This window comes from Eretmochelys imbricata, chromosome 8 (assembly GCF_965152235.1).
Source record: "Eretmochelys imbricata isolate rEreImb1 chromosome 8, rEreImb1.hap1, whole genome shotgun sequence".
Classification (NCBI taxonomy): Eukaryota; Metazoa; Chordata; order Testudines; family Cheloniidae; genus Eretmochelys; species Eretmochelys imbricata.
In genome coordinates, this window is record NC_135579.1 from 77,130,850 (window position 1) to 77,149,830 (window position 18,981).

At 40.7% G+C, this 18,981-nt stretch overlaps 1 protein-coding gene across 5 annotated transcripts in view; it reads right to left on the bottom strand.

The window, feature by feature from the left end:
• The window catches only part of PKN2 (protein kinase N2), a 139,280-nt gene that overhangs the window by 106,585 nt on the left and 13,714 nt on the right, over positions 1–18,981 (bottom strand). For 4 of the 5 annotated variants that reach the window (XR_013346846.1, XM_077823996.1, XM_077823997.1 and 1 more), the window contains exon 2: positions 17,901–17,930. The exons of the other annotated variant lie outside the window; for it this stretch is intronic. Coding sequence is in view for 3 of the 4 variants with exons in the window: in XM_077823996.1 (XP_077680122.1) it covers positions 17,901–17,930 (30 nt within the window). In the remaining variant the exon portion in view is untranslated. The remainder of the gene's footprint in view (positions 1–17,900; positions 17,931–18,981) is intronic. 5 annotated transcript variants of the gene reach the window in all.

Here is an 18,981-nt window from a genome sequence, read left to right on the forward strand (position 1 = left end):
CAGATATGTCATACCTGCATAAGATCTAACTTCAACATCGTATTTTTGCAGCATTTTAGTGCACAAGATTGGTATGGAACACTGTGCTCTTAAATTCATATCTTATAAAGTGAAAAGATCAAGTTCTCATTAAAATGTGTGGAAATGAGCCCTACTGCAGGTAATTCTTTAGTACTTTAAGACACACTAAGACTGTGTACGCTCCAAATTGTAGTCCATGTAACTGAGTGGGAGAACATCTGTCAATTCCTATTATCTTTTGTTTAGGCTATACCCTTCTGTTACAAAAGAGAAGTCACTATTTATTCATGATTAAAGATGCAGCAAACAAGCAGAAGGAGCAAGATTTCAGCCGTTTCTAGAGCTGTACATAAAAAAAAAAATCACATAACTATCAAGTGATATCAAACAAAATGCACAGCCACATTGGCTTGTGTCCTACAAAAAAGTGGTGGAGGGAAATTAATATTTTCCAAATGGAGAAGAGAGCAGAGGAAAAAAATTATTTGCACATTTCTCAAAAATTTTCAAAAAAATCAAATCGTACTTGATTGTGTACCTCCTGAAAGGTACTGAACATTTGGTTTCAGATATCTGTTCTGGAAACTGCATTTAAATCTACCTAGTACAGATTTAAGTTTTCACTGATTTTCCAGTCCTCTTCCCCCATGTCTGTTCATTCTTCAGACGATTTTTATTTTATTGAAGTTTATGTAACACTGTGACATTTGATTCTTATTATCTGCCATCATAATTTTATTATTTTGTGGACTATTCTCAAAACACCGTAGATACCTTTTATTAAAAAAATTGCTTTTATTCATGCTAATAAAATAACCTGCAACTCACATGGAGGCAGATACAATTAAATTTGAGACTTTTTTGCTGCGAGCAAGCATTTAATTTGGTTTTGAAAAGAGGCCACATGAAAATTCAATAAGAATTGCATATATTTGTTTTAAAGCATTACTGTTCACTCATTCTCCTCACTTGCAAAAACATACTGACCAGTACTTTATTCTCAATATTGCATTCCATTGGAATTGTAAGAGTTAACTAATTAATGTTTACTTTTAGTGGCCATAATTAAGTACCAATCTTTCAGTACAGCAGCATATTGATTTCTAAGATTATAATTCTCACTTGATACATAATTAGACAAATGTGCTACTAGAACTCAGAAAGATTAAACGTGTTGTAGTTTCCTGCACCATTCTGAAAAACTGGAGATTATACACCATTCTATACAATCAATTTAACATATTAGGTCTTGAAAACTTTATTCAGAAAATTCAATTTAAAATACATACATTTAAAGGATTTCTTTGTACGAAAGTGTGGTTTTATAGTGAACTACTTGCCAAGGTCCTTGAAGCTCATGATAGTAATTCCTGCAAAACACAGTAGTCTTTGATTTTAAGAACAAAGCTAATCAATTGCAAGCTTCCCATCTATGGAACTCAATCACAAAACCAGATGTGACTACTTCTCTTGATTACTAGAACTACATGGACTATTTCCTCCCTCCCAGAGGCAAATGCAACTATGGTTAAGATCTCAACACCCACTCAATATCAAGACCAAAAACCTGAAGGTTTAAACAGACTGGAGCATTAGTTTACTGAGCTACCAGGCTAGCAAATAAGGATTTAAATTTAATCCGAGTCACAGCTCTTGTTTTTGGTAACACTAATCTGGTTAAGTTACAGATAACCATAATGCACTGCATTATATGAGAATAATCAGTGTCAATTAGGACGCTGATTAAATGGGGTTCAATTCTCATGTGCTTTCGAGTTCCTGGTTGCATCTCTAACAGCAGGACAAGTTTAATACATACAATGAAGGCTCCTTTAAAATATTGATATTGAGTGGGTGTTGAGATCTTAACCATAGTTGCATTTGCCTCTGGGAGGGAGGAAATAGTCCATGTAGTTCTAGTAATCAAGAGAAGTAGTCACATCTGGTTTTGTGATTGAGTTCCATAGATGGGAAGCTTGCAATTGATTAGCTTTGTTCTTAAAATCAAAGACTACTGTGTGTGTAAAAGGAACTTTGTCACATTGTGTAAACATTATACTGGAGGAAGAGCTAAAGAAAAGTGCCTTACGAGTGATGAAGTTACGCTTATGATGTGGAAATATTTCTAATTCAAGAATATTGTAATGCAGGAGGATATTACATTAACATCTAAACTTCCATCTCCAGCTTCCACCCCAGCATTAACTCCATACATTTGGCCATATTCATCCCTCGGTTGCTCCAATTTTGGCTAGCATTAAACTAGGGCAATACCCTCAAGGCAGATGGCCTAAAAGTGGGATGTGGCACCCGCAAAAAATGGCCCCCTCCCTTGGCGGTATGAATCAGCAGGGGGCTATAACAGCCCAAACAGCAAGTAGCTGTATCTGGAAAGGGGACATGGGCAGGTAACACACTTAGATACTGTGGTAACTGGCATGTTATAGACATCTGATTCAGCACACTCCCTTAGCAGTGGAAATCCCAGAGAACTCCATTCACGAAGTGAGCTGTAGCTCACGAAAGCTTATGCTCAAATAAATTCGTTAGTCTCTAAGGTGCCACAAGTACTCCTTTTCTTTTTGCGAATACAGACTAACACGGCTGTTACTCTGAAACTTAGAACTGTTACTCCTGACAAAAAACACCCAGGGGAGGCCAACAGTGGAAACAAACCTAGGTGTGAATCTTCCAAGGCACAAGAGACCAGGACAACACTGGGGAAACAACGTACCTCCTTGTTCTGGTGAATTTTTGTTATATTTAATTAGGAACAAGATTAGTATGTGGAATTAAAGCATATACTATCTTTCCTCCATTTCATTATCAGACCTGGCTATGCTATGTATAATTTAGCATGTAGTTTTTCTGTGTATGTGAAATCCCAACACCATTTATGGAACTGTAATAAACCATTTTTCACTCATTTGTTTTATTATATTAACAAAGTTAGGAAAACTGCATTTAAGTCATTAAGTATTATGATTTTCAGAAGACCACATATGCTGTACCATGATTTTTATTAACTGCCAAAATATAAATTAGTTCTTTCGACACAGACAACAAGATCTTATAAACTGCCATAACAATGGATTCCTTACTATTTTTTTTCCTAAGTTCTTGTTGCACCATTATTGGGACTATTTTCAACGTCACTAAAACTGTACTTGGATAATAGCTGAAAAACAGTGAGTACCCCCAAAATGTGTACAACACAAACACTAGAATAAAAAAATTCATTTTCAGCATTTTATCATAACATTAATAAATCCTCAAACATTTTCATGTTTAGGAGATGGGGAAATAGACAAGCTGAGCCCCTTGTCGACAAGTCCCTTATGTGGTGAAAGGCAAATTCAGAGATGGAAGAAGCAGAGTCTACCCATTGCAGCTACCATACTACAGATGAGTACTTCTGCAAGGACAAAGGACTGCCCTTTGTATCAGATACATGTATGGTGCACACATGCAATACCCTGTACTACCAATGAATGCATTCCATGTGCAAAATAAATTGTGACCTCTTCAAATAACATGTCAAATTTAAACTAACTGAATTATTCTTTGGAAAATTACCCATACAAGACACCTTTTTAAATGGAGCTATGAAAAAGTATGCTGAGTGGAACATGAGAATATGGTAATGGTAAAGGGGCAGAGTTATGATTGGTTGAATGACCTTAACTGTATTTCCATACTTTAGATGTTTACAATACTTTTTTGAAACCTTAAATTTTAACATCAGCCTGAAAAATCAAATCAATCGAGAGAGTTTTTCACCTAAAGTTTTCGGCCGTAACTCCAGGTTGAAGCCTTCTGCATGAAAATATACATTATTTTCTACAATATGTTATAGTTCAGTTATATTTGTTAATGCTTACAATGATTTCATCCTAACAGCCTAGTTTAGTATATTTCCAGTATATATCCACATGTTTTAATATGTGCTCTTCTCTATAAAGAATGTATTCTAATATTTGTGTCACTATGCAAGTGCTATCTGTTGAAACAGGTGTTTATTTCCTTGGGAAACGAATACACATTATTAGATTACCATTGAAAAAAGTGTTTCAAGCCATTTCAGAGGAACATGGATGGGGCCAAATTCATCCCATGTGTAACTTCAGTAGGGATGAATTTGGCCGAGGCAGTTATTTTGCTGTCTCCCATATTAAGCTAATTTGCATTTTTATGTAACCTATTTTCAAATTCTCAATACATTTCAAATATCACTTACTGATTACTAGACGTACCTTCTTAACTAATTTAATGTAACTGGTCATATAAAGAATTTTTATCTGAGCATTATTGATTTGGGAGTTAGCAAAGCATTTCTACTTGTACATCGCGAACAACAGCCAACTGATTCCCCCGTCCCCTCCATGGACAAATAACATACTTCATGAATTACGATTTAATATTTTTAAATAGCATATATTCACTAAGGTGTTAATGAAGCAAACTGACAGACTATTTAATAGAGTTATGATTTAATTAAAAAACATTTTATGTGCTAGTACAGAATGCTTTTGCATGTAACTTTTATGTCACCTGTACTACATGTAAATGCTTTTACTGCTTACTTTTCATATAAAATACTTTCATAACTTTATCTAGCATGCAAAATCTATTCTACATGATACAAGATATCACATATGTATCTAAGGGTGTGGGAGAAAACTGAATGATATTGTTATGAGTTTATGGCATGTGACAGTATAGGGGAGATTCTCAAAAGGTAAAAAGGGCAGCAAATGGGAGTGAGCCCCCAAACTGTCCTTTGTACCACTGAAATGTCCCCCTCAGATTATAATGCATGTGGTACAAGTCTGAGAGTCAATGTTGCATATCCATCCGTATCTTTAGCTTTTTCTCCTGAGGGTGGACAGCTGTGACATGTTACACTAAAACAGGTTTTAGTATTTTAAATTTCTGCTCGTAATGATAATTTGAGTCATGAGCAGGAGGAGATGAAAGTTCTAAAAACCATTAAAATTGACTTATGAGCTCGCCCATCACAAACATGAGAGTTTTCTTGATAATTTACTTTTTTGTAAGAGTTAAATTGAAATTAGGCTCCTCTTAATTAGGAGAAGGATTTTCCATTTTACCCATGCACGTATTTTTACAGAGGGGTTAATAATGTACCTATAAAAGTGGAACCCAGCATTAAAAGTGAGCAGCCCCAAAATCTATGGATAGTCATTGTTTAATGTTACACATTAGCTCAAGTATCCAAGAGTGATGCTATGATTTGATAACTGTCTTATTAGGAACTCTGTACAAATGGAGTTTTTCTGTACCATATTTCATCTCATTTAAAAAAAAAAATCACAAGCCATTGAAATTATGTAAATGAAAGCCTCAATTAAAAGGAAAAGAGATCTCCTATTAATCTACCAAATGTCATCCCGATGGTAAGCTACTGAAACTAAAATAAACTAATACACCAGTAGCTTAATAGAAATCTGAATTATCCCCAGTATATGAAGCTATATTTTTGTTATGTATTATAGGTATGTTCAAAATCTACTTTGTTTATGGCAAATTCTAGTTTGTAAAAGTGATGCATTACTATATTTTAACTAAGTTATTTTTAGCCAAGTACAAGACTAGCAGAAGAGTTGAGAGTCTACATTCCACTCTAATTAGGCCATCATGTTTAGCAGCCAACTATTTTAAGCCATTATAAATGTGGCATTACATATCAGTGATAAAAACCAACACTTCTGTTTTATGAGGCAATGGGCCAACTGGCTACATAGTTGATCTCAGTTAAGGAATTACATTTTTGCTTTCTAGGACAGTGTTTTACCAGGGCTTGAAAAATTTGCCAGATATCTAATAGCAGCCAATAAAAGACAGGTGAGTTCCTCAGTCAACTTCAGTGGCAGCACACTGTTGAAAACGGTACTCTTATACACACTACTGAAAGGGATGTATGTTTGGATTTGCATTAAGGCTTTGCCCCTGGACTCTTTGTGCGCTCTATCATGGCAGCTTTGTCTGAGAGCTGTGTATCTGAAATGACCTTTTAAGAGGCAAAAATTCACTCAACACCCCAACCTACTGAGAAAGCTATTGCTGCCTTCCTTTCCAGCTCCTGGGGCAGGGAGGCATAGCCTCCCACATTTCTCCCACCACTGTCAAGGAAGATTATGGTAAGATTACTTTTCAAGAGCTGAGGCTAAAGCTGTTTTATCAAATGTTCTGTTTGCAGAGGTATAGACATCTAACTCCATGTCTAGTAAAAATATATGGAGAATCACACACCCATTTTACACTACTCTATGGAAGTGCTGCTTCAGCTCAAGAGATCGAAGATGATGCACTCTACCAGAAACAATACTATTTGACAAGTTCTTCCCAGAACATTGCTGATATATATTCTGATTCATTTGGAGCATATTTCTGTTGTCTTTATCTCTTTCTTCAGCCCTTTCAAAGAAGTGACCACCACTCATTGACTCCTAATTCCCATTTTTATGTAAAGAAGTTCTAGCTCTTCTAACACCTAAGAAGAGCACCAGAAGGGAAGACTATTTCCTGATTCTAATGAATGTTAGCAGTGAACTTTTTTCCAGAGTAGCAGCCGTGTTAGTCTGTATCCGCAAAAAGAAAAGGAGTACTTGTGGCACCTTAGAGATTAATAAATTTATTTGAGCATAAGCTTTCATGAGCTACAGCTCACTTCATCAGATGCACTGAACTTGTCAATGAAAGAACAGTACTTAGGACAACTGTGCTCTTATAAAAATCTAAATTGGGACATCTGAAAACTACAAATACCCTCTCAGACCCTCCATGAACAGAGACAATGATACTACAAAAAGGGCATTAGGGGTTAAGAAATCTGAAGGAACAGACTCCACTGGATGAATTACATGGAGCCTGTAATAACAGATTTAGCCTTTAAAGTACAAATAACTTGCTTCTCAGTTGTGGGGTTTTTTTTAATGCTTTTTCTGTTTTTAAGAGCCCTTGTCCCTGTGTTGGCCTGCAGTATACTCCTTAAATTGTCCTTCTAATTGCTCTCACAACGGAACCCTGACATTTTAGACGTTGATTGTGAGGCCCTCCAGACTTTGCTGGAAAACCTAGGATTTTACTGAAAGTGCATTCTGCAGAGATATTAGATAAATTCTACTCCTTGGGTAAGTTCTCCCTGATACAGTATTAGGACATAGGCTGTTGTCCCAGCTCAGATTTTGAAAGGGTCTGTCACTTCCTTTTGATGTGGCCTTTTGAGGGGTCTCAGCTTCTCCTGACTGACCCTTCTTAGTTTGTCCTCACTTGGGTCAGTTCCTGGACCCACACCTTCAATTAAGTCTATTAGACCTTCAAATGTTAGGGTTTGCAGTCTCCTGGCTATTTTCTTAGAGGCAGTCTGGAGCAGGGCTTTTCCTCCTTTTCTATCCCAGTCTTTTTTGCCTCCCTTTCCTTCTCTATACTCTCCACTTTATAGCAGGTCTTGTTTTCTCTGTTGGTTGCAGCTGTGGGTTCCTGCCTCATTGCTTGTAAACAGGAGGAACTCTCCTCCTTCCCCCGTATATGCTCACTATGTGGGATGTAGATCCCCTTACAGGATCTCATTTATTTTGGTGCACACACTCCTTCAAAACTGGAGGTTAGCCTTGGTCTCATTGGATTGCCTGACATAGACTTTGGTGACCTGGTACTTTTCTATGGAGGCACCAACTTGTGCTCCATAACAAGCTGGGGGGGGAGGGGGGAGTGGGGGAAGAGGAGGGGAAGAGATCCGAAAGTTCCTTAACAGCTTGATTTTCTAGGAAGCTGAACACCCAGAAGCTCTGTCAAGGTTCCTTCCTCACTCTGAACTCTAGGGTACAGATGTGAGGACCAGCGTGAAAGACCCCCTAAGTTTATTCTTACCAGCTTAGGTTAAAAACTTCCCCAAGGTACAAACTTTGCAGGGAAAAGGAGCACCTCTGTAAAATCAGGATGGTAAATATCTTACAGGGTAATCAGATTCAAAACATAGAGAATCCCTCTAGGCAAAACCTTAAGAGACAAAAACAGGAATATACATTCCCTCCAGCACAGCTTATTCTACCAGCATTAAACAAAAGGAAATCTAATACATTTCTAGCTAGATTACTTACTAATTTAACAGGAGTTGGAAGGCTTGCATTTCTGATCTGTTCCCAGCAAAAGCATCACACAGACAGACAGAACCCTTTGTTCCCCCCCTCCAGATTTGAAAGCATCTTGTCCCCTCATTGGTCATTTTGGGACATGTGCCAGGGAAGTTACCTTAGCTTCTTAACCCTTTACAGGTGAAAGGGTCTTGCCTCTGGTCAGGACAGATTTTATAGCACTGAATACAGAAAGGTGGTTACCCTTCCCTTTATATTTATGACAAGCTCCCACTAAGTTTTGATTTTGTTTATAATTATGTTACTATTTGAACCAAATGTGTCTGCCTGAATCTAGTCTACAGATAACCTCAAAAAACTTTAAGTATGAACTTTCCAATTAATCTCAAAAAGGTGATAAGCCTAAGGATCATACAATATTGTTAACTACTTCACTCAAATAACCTAAAAAGAGAGACCGTTATATAAAAACCTGAACAATTTACTGTGAGTGGTCTCTCGTTTTGTTGTCAAAAGTGAGACGAGCTTCAGAGTGTAAGACCATTTTCTTGACCCTTACCAACCAAACCCCTTGTAGCAGGCTCTTAGGGACCTGAAATAAGGATGGAGAATTGACTTTTCTGAAAATTGGGAACAGTTCGCAGAAGACAACATCCTTCTACAGGCATCTACAGCCCTTGGGTATGTCACTTCCTGACCCACTTCTTGCTTGTGCACTTTAATATGATCTTTCCCAATTTCAGTCACTGCCCCAGAGCAGTCACAACCTTGAGTGTCTGACCAGTAAGGGGGCAACTTGGTCCCAAACAGCCAATGAACTAACTAAAGACGCCACATAATGACTACCACAGTTAGCCTCATTGCATATTCTGTGTCTGCTCATGCTCATGGTATTCCCGCTAGCTCTCATCGAGAGTATAAATAGTAGTGTTACCATGGTAACATGGGTAGCAGCAGTGGAAGCATGGTTTACCGCCCATTTAGGGAACATTACTGCAAATCTTCTGGACTACAGCACAGCACTACCAAACCTCAGGATCTGGAGAACTGGAACATCAGCATCCTCAAAGGTTCTGAAACTCAAGTTACTCCTCACTCTGCCAAATCCTTATTGCCACTGAGTTCAGGTGACATCTTCCATCATCACCACACACTAGGATAAATCAAAAAGCTAGGCACTTGGAGTCAATTGCTTAATCAGCAAAACGACTAAGAAACAAGATGACAATAGCTGCACCTCCAACCTCTGAATGCAAGATATTCAAATTATTTTGACAATTTTTTTTTTTTTACAAATAATGGCCATACTGAATCAGACCAATGGTGCAACTAGCCTATTATCCTGTCTTCCAACAGTGGCCAATACTGGGTGCGTCAGAGGGACAGAACAGGTAATCATCAAGTGATCCATTCCCAGCTTCTGGCAAACAGAGGCTAGGGACACACTTCAGACCATGGTTTTGCATCCCTGACCATCCTGGCTAATAGCCATATCCCCCATGAACTTATCTAGCTCTTTTTTGAACCCTGTCATAGTCTTGGTCTTCACAACATCCTCTGGCAGAAAGTTCCACAGGCTGACTGTGCGTTGTGTGAAGAAATACTTCCTGATCTAATTTGGATGAAGCAATTAACTTTGCTTGTGTCAAGGAGATCTGGTTCAATGCCACTTCTAATCCTGCCCTAGCATAACTAGTACCCAGAGGATACTTTCTATGTCATAAATCAAGACAGACCCTAAAATGCACTGGGGGAGGTGGGGTGTGGGAAGAGAGATTAGCAGTACTGATCTCCTAATACCCCAGAAGCAGAAAATTCTCCACCCAGAACCACACATTGGAATGCATCCCATATGTTCTGTGAGGTGAAGAACAAGGAGGAGCATAGGACTCCTAGCAGCGTATAGACCTCAAGATAGAAAACTCTCAGTTCCTCCAAAAAAATGACAGAGTGCTGCCCACTACAGTGACAGAATCCCTCAGATTCCCAGTATTCTCTGATCTGAACTTCCACACACAAAGTATACAACAGTATTTTTGCTCATGGCCCATGTAGAAACCATCAGATTTTCCCAGAAAATCCCCAGATCCACACATTCAGCAGGCTGCGTGCTGAATCTTATAGTCAGCTTAGAAATGGACATGAGACATATCTTCTAGTCTAACCACCACCTCATCCAGGCAAAAATCAGAGCCTCACCTTCTTCCCACCAGGATAACAGAAATGACCTTGAACCCGCTAGACTTTCAACTCACCCTAGGAGAATAAACCCCCAAATACTGAAAGACAAAACACTGATGAGTTAGTACAACAGTACAATCATCACTATCATAGATGCTTTAGTCCCAAGCCACCAACTCCTTCCATGCTGACCAAGGTCACCATAGTTCAGATGAACAACAGAAATTGAATCACATAGGCAGAAAGTGGAGATCACCAACGGCACCAAAAGCATTCCAAATCCATCTACCAACTGTACAAATAATTCTTACAGTGGAGTACAGGTGTAAAGAGCCTTCTATGGCTCTGTAATCAACACAGCAGAATCAGCTCTGAACTGACTAATCAACCCAGGCAGTCTCAAACAGACCATTGTGAAGAGCGAATCAGCATACACTGCTGATGAATACAATTAACTAACTGAAAAAGAAAATCCCATTCCTGAGCAGATCATATTATTCAGTCTGCCACCACTACTAAGTTTTGCCCCACCATACATGCCAAAGTGAAGAAGCCCTAATAAAATATCGCAACAATGAGTCCACCAGACCCAGGACCATCATGACTGGTGAAAACCAACCAAAAACAACTATACCCACTATTCATAGAAATAGTCAGCACCTCATTCAGAGTACCCCTGCCAAACTCCTTGAAAAACACAATAGTTTCCTTAAGAATCTATCACTTAATCCTGAAGACCTTTCCAACTACTATCCATTTCCAACCTCTGATTTGGTGTGCTTACTGCAGGGAAGAAGACAAGTGGGTTTTAACCAGGCTGCAACTTTATTCGTCAAGTTACATTCAAGGTTCCCATTACAGGACAGCCCAACGCAATCACTCGCACCCCATTGATCCTCTGTCAATTCTTGAATCCTCCTTGTGGTGGGAGTCTCCAACACTGGGAGGGTTTCTGGGTGCCTCCAGTCACTCACTAGCATCCTTCCTCCTTTCAGGGGTTGAGGAGAGAAGGGACCTCAACTCCCAGCCAGTACCCCTGTCAAGTGATTGGCATAGGGCCATTTGCCCCTAGGAGCTTAGACATGATGCCCACTATGTTACTGATTTAAGCTCCAAATCCAAAAAGGTGAGTTCTTGCACTGGGCACCTGCCATAAGGAGGTGCCAGCATCAGTTTGACTGCATCCACCCCACCTTGCATGGGCTACCTAGGAGTTTGGCCAACCCAATACTGGGATCACCCAGGAACAAAATTGGTACCTATATCAGAGAAGTATATGCCATCCTCTCGATACAGCTCAGCCACACTCTGGGCTGATAACCAAGCCATCTCTGGACTACAACCATGCTGATACTTCCTCCGGGCCCTATCCGCCTTTACGTGGATGAATTGTGGTCTGCCTATGGGCCAGCATCTCCAACCATACTATATCAGCACCAGGTATCATGTCCACCAGCTGTCCAATATCCTGCTTAACTTTCCAAATCAGTTTGAGCCTGGAACATGTTCACAGGTTGTTCTCCTCTAGGTGGATAAAGAGGTCTGGTGTATCCTCATCAGGCATCAGCCCATGCAAAAGAGGCATGAGCTGGTCCCAGCGATGCCCCATTTGCCATGCAAAGACAAAATAGTGTTCAGCCCGAGGCCCAGCTGCAAGCCTCTTCCTAAATTGCACGCTCCCTTGCAAGTCCAGTGCACAACGCTATGCCCACAAATCCAGCCTTGGGAGTGCTCCAGAACATTTTACATGATAGACATGGTGAAGGATGGATTGTCCATGCCCTGTAGCCTGGACCTCTGATGTATCCACCCAACTGGGCAGCTGGTGTTGCAACCCCTATCCGGAACAAGTGGGAGCCATACTCTCCCAGTGGGGAGCTCAGGAATGACAGCTCCATTTAAACACTCCCAGAAACTGGAATTTGGTTAGGAAGGAACAGTCCCACTTGCAGGAACACGGCATCCTCACCGGGTGGCCACTGAGCCACATATGCTTGCAGTGCCCTTACAGGACAGGTTCCCCTCACCAGAGTGGTGCAAAGCAACAGCCTCGCCCATCCCAATCTGATCATTTTTCAGCTTGCGGATCTTAAACCATAGAAAATTACATCCCCACAGGACAGCCTGCAGTTCAAGAGACTTCCTTGAAGAGCCTCCTTTGGCCAAAGGGACCAGCTCACTGACCTGAAAGGCCCCAAAGAAAGCCCACAGAAAGGCTGCCCTCAAAAGTACAGCCTCCCCCGCACCCCAACCCACAATCAGTAGCAGACCCAAGGAAGAACCTCAACTAACAGCCTATGGACCTGTAAAGTGACTGGCTTCCTGACATCACATTTTTATGGCTGACTTAGAACAACGCTTCCTCAGCTCTCGTCCCTTAACGCCCCTACTCTACTTGCGCTATATTGATGACATCTTCATCATCTGGACCCATGGAAAAGAAGCCCTTGAGGAATTCCACCATGATTTCAACAATTTCCATCCCACCATCAACCTCAGCCTGGTCCAGTCCACACAAGAGATCCACTTCCTGGACACTACAGTGCTAATAAACGATGGTCACATAAACACCACCCTATACCGGAAACCTACTGACCGCTATTCCTACCTACATGCCTCCAGCTTTCACCCTGAACACACCACACGATCCATCGTCTACAGCCAACCTCTGCGATACAACCGCATTTGCTCCAACCCCTCAGACAGAGACAAACACCTACAAGATCTCTATCAAGCATTCTTACAACTACAATACCCACCTGCGGAAGTGAAGAAACAGATTGATAGAGCCAGAAGAGTTCCCAGAAGTCACCTACTACAGGATAGGCCTAACAAAGAAAATAACAGAACGCCACTAGCCGTCACCTTCAGCCCCCAACTAAAACCCCTCCAACACATTATTAAGGATCTACAACCTATCCTGAAGGACGACCCAACACTCTCACAAATCTTGGGAGACAGGCCAATCCTTGCCTACAGATAGCCCCCCAATCTGAAGCAAATACTCACCAGCAACCACATACCACACAACAGAACCACTAACCCTTGCAACAAAGCCCGTTGCCAACTGTGCCCACATATCTATTCAGGGGACACCATCACAGGGCCTAATAACATCAGCCACACTATCAGAGGCTCGTTCACCTGCACATCCACCAATGTGATATATGCCATCATGTGCCAGCAATGCCCCTCTGCCATGTACATTGGTCAAACTGGACAGTCTCTACGTAAAAGAATAAATGGACACATATCAGATGTCAAGAATTATAACATTCATAAACCAGTCGGAGAACACTTCAATCTCTCTGGTCACGCAATTACAGACATGAAAGTTGCTATATTACAACAAAAAAACTTCAAATCCAGACTCCAGCGAGAAACTGTTGAATTGGAATTCATTTGCAAATTGGATACAATTAACTTAGGCTTGAATAGAGACTGGGAGTGGCTAAGTCATTATGCAAGGTAACCTATTTCCCCTTGTTTTTTCCTACCCGCCCCCCTCCTCAGACGTTCCTGTTAAACCCTGGATTTGTGCTGGAAATGGCCCAACTTGATTATCATACACATTGTAAGGAGAGTGATCACTTTAGATAAGCTATTACCAGCAGAAGAGTGGGGTGGGAGGAGGTATTTTTTCATGCTTTGTGTGTATATAAAAAGATGTTCTACACTTTCCACAGTATGCATCCGATGAAGTGAGCTGTAGCTCAAGAAAGCTTATGCTCAAATAAATTGGTTAGTCTCTAAGGTGCCACAAGTACTCCTTTTCTTTTTGACATCACTCTGTGTCCCGGCAGCCAGGGCCCAACTCTCCAGCATCCTGCAGACCATAAATCCCTGGCAGGTGTCTGGATGACTCACAGACTGCAGTAAAAGGGCACCCGAGATAACTGCCAAATTTGGAGTTCTGGTATAGACCAGGCCCTGGGTAGACCCACAGCCTCCCCAATGCCTGGAACTCCACAGATGTTACTGTGTAAGCTAAAGAGGTGCAAAGTACAAGTGCTCTCTTGGCCACAGATACTGCTTCTAGCAACCAAGATTCCATAGGGCTGCCAGCATCTGTTTGGGCACCTCTTTGGCCTTCTGTGCTAGTACTCTGAATCAGCTGACTCAAATTCCTGGCTGCTGGAAACCAGCAAACAGGAAGTGGCCCTGACCACAGGGTCCTATCCTGGCTCCAAAACACATGCGAAATCCCATGAGTCCTCAAGCCTACCCAAGGAATCCTGTGGCATCTGGAAATCTCACAGGACCTGGTCCATCCTGTCCCTTTTCCCCCTCTTCCATTTTGGGAGCGACCAAACTCACCCCTTGCTGAGCTCATGACCTTCTTCTGAAGAAAGTAGAGGTAGTAGTAACTACTGAGCTCCATGCAATGGAGCCAACATGCAATGTCAGCCAATATCCTGGATGATTTACAGTCAAGATTCAGACCAGATCACAACACAGACACATCCCCAGTGGCACTAAGAGACCACTTCCTTATGGCCACAGACACAGGCAAGGTCCCCAGGCTCATATTGTTGGATTTCTTGCAGCTTTTGACAAAGTAAAACCAACAGATACTACTAACTTGCCTACTTGACATAACAGGAGAAAATGGCACAGCGTAACAGTAGCTGGAGTCACTCTTCTCCAGCAGAGCTCAGAGTGGTGCTCCTCTTCTCCAAAGGCCTTCATCTGCTCAGACCCACAGATGTTCATACCATCTCCCCTTTTCATAAAAAATTTCCATTTTTACTTATCAATCTTACAGGGGTCAGCTTATAAATGAACTGGCTTATGATCGAGTATATACAGTAGTTAAAAGTGGTGTCAGTGTTGTAAGACCCATTCATAAGCCAACCCTATAATTCAGGGGTCGGCAAACTTTGGCTCCCAGGCCATCAGGATAAGCTGCTGGCGGGCAGAGACTGTCTGCAGGCATGGAGGTAAACTAATTAAACAAACCGTCCGGGCCCGCCAGCTGCTTACCCTGACGGGCCGGGACAGCAACTGGTGGGGAAAGTTGGGGGGGGGGGGGTGAGAGGGTCAGGGGAGTAACCCCTGTGACCACTCCCCACATGACCCTACCCCTAGCCCGGGACCCCCATCCCCCACTCTCCCCATCCCATCCCTTAGCTGGGGCTGGCCGGGGAGGATGTCTCTGGCCTGGCCGGGCGGTGCATGCTCCGGCGGGTGGGGCCGGGCGGCACGGCCGCAGCCCCGGAGCTGCAGTTGCTTCAGAGGCTGGGAGGAGAGCAGCGTGGCCAGAAATGGAGAGACTCTGGCCTCGCCTCTTCCCTTCTGGCTCTGCTGGCTGTGCTGCCTCTTCTTGCCCCCTTTGTTGGGGGGAGGGGCTACATCCCACCTCTCCCGCTCTATACCCGTTCATAAGCCGACCCCCTTCTCTGATGCTTCCCTTTTTTACTAAAAAATTCAGCTTATGAACGAGTATATATGGTAATCTCTCAAAAAAATAAAAATCTTTGCAACAAATGATAAGAAATCCTCCTTCAGACAGAGCATTTACCCCCAAAAGGGAGAACCACCAGATACTCCATACAGTTCACTAGAGACTTTACTACTGTTCTTGATTTTACAGGGAAGGTGCTCAGATACTACAGTGATGGTTGGTAATATAAAACCATCCACAAGATCTTACAGTTTGCTGTGTCTTTTAGTTAGGTTGCTATGCTCCACAGTTCTGAGGCAGAAACGCAGTATATTGCCACTGTTGGGATTAGATTTCCAGTTTGGTCCTCTTCTCCAGAACTGGTGTACTCAAAGTGCATTGGTTTCAGAGTAGCAGCCATGTTAGTCTGTATCCACAAAAAAAAAAGGAGGACTTGTGGCACCTTAGAGACTAACAAATTTATTTGAGCATACGCTTTAGTGAGCTATCCGATGAAGTGAGCTGTAGCTCAAGAAAGTTTATGCTCAAATAAATTTGTTAGTCTCTAAGGTGCCACAAGTACTCCTTTTCTTTCTGAGAGTGCATTGTGATCCAGCCTCTGAGGGAGGAGCCTCTGCCATTATGTAGCAAACCCCTTAGCTGATTATAGGAACAGTATTAAGTGGCACCTGGCCCTCCTTCTCCACAAGAGAAGAGCCTTGTATATTGGAGTGGAAATACTATATGGGAGAAATTAGGACTCAGATTATATAGCACCCCAAACATGATTTAGTTCAAATATGATCCCTTGACTTTATTTACTTATTTATCTGTTTATTTAAAAGTTCTTCTATACTCTCCTCAAAGAAGCAGTTAACATGATTTATGCCAAGTTTTTGGCACACTGTTTATATTAGTTTGAATTGGCTATGCATCTTTGCTCTTCACTTACATAAAATTCTTCTTTTCCCAATCAGACTATATGGTAACCAGCAAAACTTTGGAATAAACCTTGTTTTGTTTTAATATTAAGTAGTATTGTATCTGTTTTAAAAGAGATCCAAAACTGTAACCTTCCATCTCATCCTGAAAGACACTCAGGATGCCAAGACTGGTCACATTTGATTAATTTAATGAATAGTGTCAGGAATAAAAATGAAGAAACCATCTTCTTGACGAATTATGATTGCAAGTGAAGTTTTAATCATTCTGAAACTGCAAAGTGTTAAAAGTTATCATTCTTTGATTAAAAACATTAACTTAATATTAGCTTATTAGCAATAAAACTCAAATATTGAAGAAAACATGTCTCCATTAAAGGAGATTGCAGAGTCCTAAATGGGCAGCAGTTCAAGAATGCTACAGCAGTAGTCAGACATGTACAATTTACAGTACTCTTTACTTTTCTAGTGCTGCTGCTAACTTTAGAACATCTCTAAAACCACTGCTGATCTAAACATCATTCAGTAATTATGTCAAGTAATAAAATAATAAGTATATAAGCTACTTGACTGAAACATACCCCTTGTCTTTTCCTGAGCTCCTTTCTTTCTAAAAGCTTTATCTAGAATCTGTAGCTTAATGCATTTTTCCCACTACACACACCTTCATGTATTTAAGGCTGGCAATCAGCAGCATCTTATATCCGTTAATGTATCCCCACAATTCTAAAATATAAATTTCTTTTCTAAAGGAAATATACCCAATTTACTCAGCCTTTTCCTTCTAATATCAATCTGAGATCCAGCATCACTAAGAGAAACAATAATCTTGTCTTACTTTACACACACTAAATCTACAGAGAAATCTTTCACTGAAACAGGTCAATGCAAAAACAACATTTTTAAAGCTTCCAATTAAGCTTAGAAATTAATACAGTATAAATAATAGGCTATTGGAAAGGCTATTGATTGTTTTAAATATGGTGCTTCTAAAACCATAAGCAAAGGCCAGACTGCAGATTTGCAATTTTCTTTAAGTTTTCCAGGGAACTTCTTGATACTATGAGGTTTATAAAACCTAAACCAGTGATAAATTACTTTTATCTTACAATGTGTGATACACATTATAAATTATGAGCATCAGCAATTTAACACTAACTTAGGGAGGGGGTGTGACCTTAGTATTTAGCCCACAAATTTTATCAAAACTTTTAAAAATAATCTATTACTTTTGCTGAGAAAGAAAAAAAAACCTACCTTTGCATTGGCTTGGAGAGTTGATGTCACCTAGGGAACAGAGCACAGGGATGGGATCAAGGATTTATCATCTTATTGGCCACTAATATTCCATGTGATTTAGCTTCTTCATCTGTAAATTGGAGTTAATGTTATTACTAACCCACTTTGTGGGGATGCTATGTGGATTATGTTTGTAAGGAACCGTGGGACATGAAAAACATTGAGCATCATTTTGCTCTGCTTACCTAAAAGCCACATTATAGCCAACAGAGATGGTAAAAAAGAAATCCTACTTGCAAAACTCTAATGGCATCACTGATAACAATCATGACAAGTAAAAAAGACCCAGGATTGATTGGGGCCATAGAGTGGGGGAAGAAAGCCAATATTTTGCTAAACAGAAGCCAATAAAACAAAAACTTAAAAACAATATTTCAATAAACAGATTTACTTGAAACTAACAAGGGATTTCTGTACCAATATGCTGTGGAGTTTTGGCCAGGCTAAGCATCTAAAACACGACAACCATTACTGCACACAGTTGTCCAAGGAAGGTCTAATCAGTATCTTATACAATCACTCACTCATGCCACAACTGAGCATACTATATTATTGTAGACATGAAACCCAGGATTGTTTGCTTTCTTTAGTGAAGAACCATTTAAAATATTTGTTATTCAATAACTGCTAAATACGATGAAAATGTTTTCATATTCAACTGTAATACCACTTCTTAGCTCAGATACTTCATCTTTATGAACTGCATTGGACAACAGTGCTACCCAAGTTACAAGAACAGTCAGGCCTGGAAGGGAAAAAACCCACACACTTTCAAGGTCTACAGGGAAAGAGTTCTTGGGTCCTAAACGTCCATCCTGAAGTTTGGCAACAGTAGCTCTTTCCAACTCCAAAAGTTTGATGTTCTATTTATTGTGCATCTTTTCTGCTTCAACAGCGCACTCATCAAGTCAATTTTCTTTTCACTCAATGACATAAAATTCACTGCCAAAAAGCTTCACTAACACAGTTTTAAGGTTGCCCAGTGCTACCTCAATGCCTTTCCACAATGTGGCTTTAACACAAACCTCTGAAAACCTGG